Below are 7,640 nucleotides of genomic sequence, written 5' to 3'. Positions count from 1 at the left end.
AAATACCTGAAATGCTTACACGACTGGGGGGAAAAATAATGCTCGACCGTACAGTGGAAAACGGATCACAGAGCGTAAACAATGTGATTCATTTGCCTGATTCGCAGCTCGTGTTTAAATAATTACCAGCTTATCGTGTCAGATGACGGTGATCTCAGCTGGAACTTTTATTTTCGCTTGCTGTGTATGTTTTGTTGTTGTTGTCAAAGGTAGGAGTGTTACGAATAGTAGTAGTAGTGGTGGTTTTAGTAGTAATAATAGTAGGCATTTATTGTCAGTTTTTTTAGCATGATAATAATGGTAACAATAACTATTCTTATCACTATCATCATCATCTTCATGATCATTACTATCAATATTATTATCATTATAACTATTATTAGTAGTAGCAGCAGCAGTAGTAGTAGTAATAGTGTTATTACTATTGTTATCAAAACTATTATCATTATCATCATCAATATCAATATCACTTTTATTTCATCTTTTCTATTATCATAATTATTATTATCATCATTATCATTCTCATCATTGGTACTACGTGTAAACTGAAATGGAAAGTAGTAGTAGTAAAATAAATAGTTATAGGTAGTAGTGGTAGTAGTAGCAATAGTAGTAAGAGTAGTAGTAATAGTTGTAGTAGCAAGAGTATAATAGTAGTAGTAGTAGTAGCAAGAGTAATAGTAATAATAATAATAGTAGTAATAGTAGTATTAGCAACAATAGTAGTAGTTGTAGTAGTAGTAATAGTTGTAGTAGAAGTAGGGGGAGAAGGAAGAGGGGGAAAAAGGGAGGAAAGGAGAAGGGGAAGGAGGGGAAGAGGAGGAAGAGGAGAAGTATAGGAGACAATAACAGCCACGATGAGAAACTGAATCACGACGTTTCGAACTCGCCAAGTGTTCCTCATCAGACGAACAACTAACCACCTAGAAAGGTCAACCCAGTGTAGCCATGTCACTGGGTCATCTCAGGTCATTCCAAGTAATTAAACTTCTCCAGTTGATATATAAGTCTGTCATGGATTAAAGTGTGCAATCCCGGGCAGACACTGGGGATGAACACGGTGTTGCATGCGTTGCATTCTTCGTGAGCTGTAGCTTGCTTTAGTGTTGAAGCGACGTGACGTTCTGCGCTGAAAAAACGAAACGAAGAAGAAAAAAAAGGAATGAGAAAAGAAAAGAAAAGAGGAGGAAATAAAATAGAATAAAAATAAAGAGGCGAAATGAGAAGAGAAGAGAAAAGAAAAAGAAAGAAAAAGATCAGAAAAGCAAAGAAGACAAAAATGATAAATAAAAAAATATATATATTATTCATATATTTCTTATTATTATCATTTTATATATATGGTAAAATTATAAAATATTATATAATATATATATATTATATAATATATATATATATATATATATATATATATATAATATGTAAATACATACATAACATACATATATATAATATATTTTATATATATAATATATAAATCCATAATACAATAATATATACATATATGTATAATATATATAATATATATATATATATATATATATTATTTATATGCATTTATATTTATCATTACTTATATATATTTCATATATATATATATATATATATATATATATATACATATATATATTATATTTATTTATAGATATTTTATTTATATATGATATTTATACACATTCATTATTATTTATATATTTACTGATTTATACATACATATACATGTAAAAATCATTAGACCTTCTCTTCGTGTCAGTCAAGCCAACAACTCCTCTTCCCTGTCCTTCCAGCGAGAGAAAGGCTCCCATCCAGTCCTTCTCCGCACCTCGCTTTCACGGCCCAAGATCGAAAGATTATCTATCGCTGTTGATAGAATATTGGGCACGAGAAAGTTCCGAGGGATATCTTCCGAATTCCGAGCCATGTTAATCTGCCAGACGCTTTGCCTTCATGACCTCAAAGGGATCCGTTATTTTATTGAACAGAACGATCATTCATTTCAAATCATTCTTAAGAGCTTTAGGTCTATATGTTCGATATGTACATGCGTATATATTTGTGAACACACAGACACGGATATACTGTGTGTGTGTGTGTGTGTGTGTGTGTGTGTGTGTGTGTGTGTGAGTGTGAGTGTGTGTGTGTGTGTGTGTGTGTGTGTGTGTGTGTGTGTGTGTGGGTGTGTGTGTGTGTGTGTGTGTGTAAGTATGTATGTATGTGTGTGTTTTATTCATCCGCCGCCCTCATAGTTGGTCTCAGCTGACGAGTGCAAACATTCTTTTCAGGAGATTATCTTGCAGTTGCATAAAAGGCCACTGCACTTGGCGTCATGTTACCTCCCTCAGCCTTTGTGTGTGGAGAAGCCGAGCAGATTATGGTAATCCTCGAAAGTGGCTGAAAGAGCACACATATACATAAAGACACATAGATAGACAGTATGTTTACGTATGTATGTAGCCATGTAAACGCACACACACAGAAATATATATAAAAACAGAAATTTGTGTGTAAATGTGTATAATATATATAATTATATATATATATAATATATTATATATATATATATTGTATATTATATTTATATATATATATATAGCATATATAGTTTATATATATATAAAATTAATAATATGTGTTTTGTGTGTGTTTTGTGTGTGTTGTGTGTTTGTGTTTGTTTTTGTGTATCTATCTTTCTATCTACCTACTGTCACATGCCCACACACCACACACACACACACACACACACACACACACACACACACACACACACACACACACACACACGTGGGTTAACTGCGAGAAAGGTAGAAAATCACTAAAATACACCAGTGCGTCTGTGTTGAAATGTACAAGAAAAAAATAAAGAAAGATGGATAAAATGGATAAAAATTAAATAAAATTCACCAGCCGCCTTCAGTGACCGCCTATTGTTCTGATTGTAGATAATGTTTCGGAGACAATTGGTAAAGACAACGGATATAAAACATTCGAGCGTGGATTAGTCTGTCTGCCCTCCTCAATTTAATGATAACTAGATAATAAAAGTTTGTCCTTGTTAAATGAAGCCGTCTATATTTTCCACCAAATCACCGGTCAGACAAACTGTGAGTTTTTTTTCAAGTCGCAAAAGCCTTTCGTCTGGCAAGGGGTCCACACGTGCTCCTTCATAAACGTGTTTCTTAATCTGTGATTGTATTTCTCAATCTCAAAGAAAATAAGATCATATTGGGTAACTTTCTAATTGAGAAAAATGAAGAAAAAAAACTAAAAAAAAAAAAAATTAGTCAATTTCCTCATCTTTGACAAAATAATTAATTACGAGATTTCCCTTCTACGTCGCTATTTTATACTATTCATTAATGCCATAATTTTTTCTGGGAAACTTTAGAAAATTGTCAGCCCCCCATTCAGCAGCTAACAATCGACAAAAGAACTAGTAAATCTTTTTCAGATGGCTGCGAAAAAACACGAAACCTTTTCCTTTCCCCTCTTCTTTTTCCTTCTCTTCTTTTTTTCTTTCGGGCTGGGGGACGTATGAAATGGCCAAACTGTATTCTCTTGGCTGAAGGCATCTCCTTGTTTAAAATGCCCTCTTCAACGTCAATCGATTAAAAACCCGCGTGTCCCTTTTGCAAAAAGGCGCCTATTAACCCCTCCTTTATGCTTGAGTTTGGCTTTGTGTCTGTGTCTAAATTTGCCTGACCGTTTCCCCAATATATATATATAAATATATAAAAAAATAAAAATATATATATAAAAAATATATATTTGTGTGTTTTTTGAGGTGGTTGTGGCGTGTGGGGTGTGTTTTGTGGTTGTGTGTGTGTGGGGTGTGTGTGTGTGGGTTGTTTTGGAGTGTTGTGTGTGTGTGTGTGGTTTGTTTGTTTGTGTGTTTGGTGTTTGTGTTAGGGGGTGTATACTATACATGCAGACAGGCAGAGAAATACATCGAGAGGAATAGATATACAGCGATAGACAGATGAACAGAAAGAAAGACAGACAGAGAGATTAGCCACTGCTAATTTTCCCCTTAAAGTTGGGAGCAGATTCCCAAAAATTTAGTTTCTTTAATCGTTTTTGTTTGCATCGTAATTTTTTTTTCCCTTTCGGCTCAAGAGGCAAAAAACCCTAGCATCAAGAATTAAAAGCCCGAAGAAATGTCGATACCCTTTCTGTCTCGACAAAATCCTCGCCGTCGACTTTCACAAACGAAGGATTTGCGAAGGATTTCCACCGATGGAAAAAGCGAGAGTTACTTCTTCAGGGCAAGAAGATTAGTTTTAACTCGACTTCTCGCTCTCTTACTTATTCCCGTTAATTAGCGATAATTAGTGCTCCTTCTTCTCTCTCTTCTCTCTCTTATCTTCCTCTTCTCTTTCTCCTCTCTAATCCCCTCTCTTTTTCTCTCTCTCTCCAAAAACCTTCCCTCTCCTTTCTCTCTCTCCCCCCTCCCCCTCTCTTCTTTCTCTCTCTCTCCTCTCCTCTAAATCTCTTTCTCTCTCTCTCCTCTCTTCTCCCTCTCTCTCTTCTCTCTCTCTCCCTCTCTCTCTCCCTCTCTCATCTCTCCTCCCTCCTCTCTCTCCCCTCTCTCTCCTCTCCTTCTCCTCTTCCCTCCTCTCTCCCTCTCTCTCTTCTCTCTCTCTCTCTCTCTCTCTCTCTCTCTCCTCTCTCTCTCTCTCTCTCTCCCTCCCTCTCTCTCTCACCCTCTCTCCCTCTCCCCTTCACTCTCCTCTCTCTCTCTCTCTCTCTCCCCCCTCTCTTTTTTTCCCTCCCCTCTCTCTCCTCTCTTATTTCTATCGCATCTCTTGTATTATTCTCACTTTCCTTGCCCATCCACGACATATAAAAGCGTGTTTGTGCTCATGGAAAGGGTTCCTGTTACTTTACTTTAGCAGTTAACATTTTTCTATTCTATTTTCTCGCATACTATCATTGTTATTCTTATCATATTTACCATGAATATTACTGTTGTTACTTTGGTCAGTATCATCGTTATAGATTTTTCCATTATCATTATAACCATTTTAATGATGAGTATCATTATCATTATTATTGTTATTATTGTCATTATTATTATTTTTATTATTATTATCATTATTATTCTATCATTGTTATTAATCAATATTACTATCATTACTAATATCATTATCATTATTCATATTATCATTACCATTATTATCATTGTTATCAATATCAGTATTATCCTTTTTATTATGATTATTATTATTATTATTACCATTATCATTATCATTACTATTATATTACTAATATATATGTGTATACGAGCATGTCTATGTGCGTGTGTGTGTGTACGGGCGTGTATGTGTGTTTGCATGTGTGTATGTGTGCGTGTGTGTTTTTATTCTCTACACTATGTATAAGAACTATTTCTTCTTCTTCTTTTAATTCTTCTTCTTCATTTTCTTTTTTCTTTCTTCTTTTTACTTCTACTTCATTTTCTTCTTTTTTCCTTTTCTTTTTACTTCAGTTTCTTCGTTTTACTTCTTCTTCCTTCTCCTCTTCTTCTTTTTCTTCTTCTTCATTTTCTTCTTCTATTTCATCAGTTTCGTCTTCTTTTTCTTCTTTTCTTCTCTTTCTTCTTCTTTTATTCTATTATCTCCTCTTCTTTATTAAATTTTATGTATTTCAAATTTCTTCGTCTTCTTTTCTCTCCTTATATATTTTCTGTTTCTTCTTCTTCTTCCATTTCCTTCTCTCTTTTCTTTTTTTCTTTTTCTCTTCTTCAATAACATAAATGAGGGAGGGAACAAAGCCAGATAGCGTGACGTTTTAACTTCCAGGCGCTTTCTTCGGTTTTCCTTTCCCCTTTTTTTCATTTTCTTCCATTCGCTGATTCGTAGAGTGGGATTCGAAAGTTGGAAATGGCGAAGCTGAAGAAAGGGATGCGTTTGAAGCCAAGGGTAATTATTGTCAGCTGGAGGGTGAGATATTGTACGGTTTGGGAAGAATCTGAAAACACGCACGCGGGCAAACGCACACGTACGGCATGCTACGGGCCACAACCTCGCGCCAAAATATAGTGTACTCCGCGAGCACATACAGGCACGCATATACACACACACGTGCACATAAACACGCACACACACGCGCAAGCATGTACACACACACACACACACACACACACACACACACACACACACACACACACACACACACACACACACACACACACACACACACACACACACACGCACATACACACATACACACAAACACACACGCACATACACAGACACACACACACACACACGCACATACACACACACACACACACGCACATACACAGACACACACACACACACACACACACGCTCACGCAACATTTCTTTTTCCTTTTCAATTTACAGATGATGGAGATTTGACTTAATTGAATATTACAAATCTAAAGCCTCTTCCTTCCAGCTTAATCTAAACCTGAACATTTATCATTTACAATTAACGAGAAACTTATTTTATATCTATATTGCTTTCAATGTTTTCAGGAGTTGGTTGTCTCATACTCCATAATCATTTTAGTAGTTGTAGTTGTAGTAGTTGTGATAATGATAATAATAATAATAGGTAAGGGTAATAATAAAATTTTATTAAAAAAAGATGATAATGATAAATAAAAATTTAAGGGTTAATTTAAAAAAATTGATAATTGTAAAAAATTGAAAAATGATAAATATAATAATAAATAAAAAAATAATAATAAAAAAATTAAAAAAATGATAAAAAATTGTAAAAATGATGGAAATAATAATAATAAGGATAATAATAATAATGATGGTACTAATAATAATAATAATATTAATAATAAAAATATAATAATAATACTAGTTATTATTATTATTATTATAGTGATAAAATAAATAAAAATTTAATTTTATTATATAAAATTATATGAGGATAATAAAAATATAATAATTGGAAAAATAATGCTGTTTAAAAATTCCAATAACGTATGATAATATAAAAATAGGGGGGGGTTATGATAATTAATATGGATTACATTTTCTTTTTTCTTTTATTATAATTATAAATATTTCTCGTCTGTTTAAATGTAAAAACCCGCAAATAATACTGCTTTTTAAAAATTCTTTATTGTTAGCGGGTTTTTGTGTAAAAACTGTGTAGACTATGTCCGTATGGTCGGTTTGTGTGTGTTGTTTGTTGTGTTGTGTGTGTGTGTGTGTGTGTGTTGGGGTGGTGTGTCTTCTCCCCCCCCTCTTTGCACGCCTACATCTCTCTCACCCCTTTCTTTCCATTTTATTTCACGCCCCTCTCCAGTCCCCCCCCCCCCCCCCCCTCTTCCTAAATCATCATAACCCCCCCCACCCCTACCCCCCCCTTCCCCCCCCCCCCCCCAAACCCCTCTTCTTCCAAACAAATTTTTCGCAGCTAATTTAACCCCCCCCACCCCACCCCAACCCCCAAACCCCTTAAAACCCCCCTCCCCACCCCCTTCGGCCCCCTCCCCTCTCCCCCCCTCCCACGAGAATGGGGTTTCTTAATTTGGAGAAGAGAAGAGAGAGGGAGGAAAAAACTTATTCCCCCTATTTTCCCTAATACCCCGACCGGGTGATGCAGCTTGGTCTGGAAAGCAAAAAACTGGAGCGGCGTTTATGGAGGCTTCGAGG

The 7,640-nt window shown here is 35.2% G+C and overlaps 1 protein-coding gene across 1 annotated transcript in view; it reads right to left on the bottom strand.

Moving 5' to 3' along the window:
• The window catches only part of LOC125041656 (protein PXR1-like), a gene marked incomplete at both ends in the record, with an annotated part of 7,371 nt that extends 1,833 nt beyond the window's left edge, over positions 1 to 5,538 (bottom strand). The window contains 4 exons of the mRNA XM_047636846.1: positions 4,333 to 4,370; positions 4,557 to 4,613; positions 4,723 to 4,740; positions 5,491 to 5,538. Coding sequence (XP_047492802.1) covers positions 4,333 to 4,370; positions 4,557 to 4,613; positions 4,723 to 4,740; positions 5,491 to 5,538 — 161 coding nt within the window. The remainder of the gene's footprint in view (positions 1 to 4,332; positions 4,371 to 4,556; positions 4,614 to 4,722; positions 4,741 to 5,490) is intronic.
• Positions 5,539 to 7,640: the final 2,102 nt, after the last annotated feature.

The sequence above is a fragment of the Penaeus chinensis genome, chromosome 1, assembly GCF_019202785.1.
Source record: "Penaeus chinensis breed Huanghai No. 1 chromosome 1, ASM1920278v2, whole genome shotgun sequence".
NCBI classification, from domain to species: domain Eukaryota; kingdom Metazoa; phylum Arthropoda; class Malacostraca; order Decapoda; family Penaeidae; genus Penaeus; species Penaeus chinensis.
Note: the sequence above shows the minus strand (reverse complement) of the source record. Positions and strands in the feature narration are given on the sequence as shown.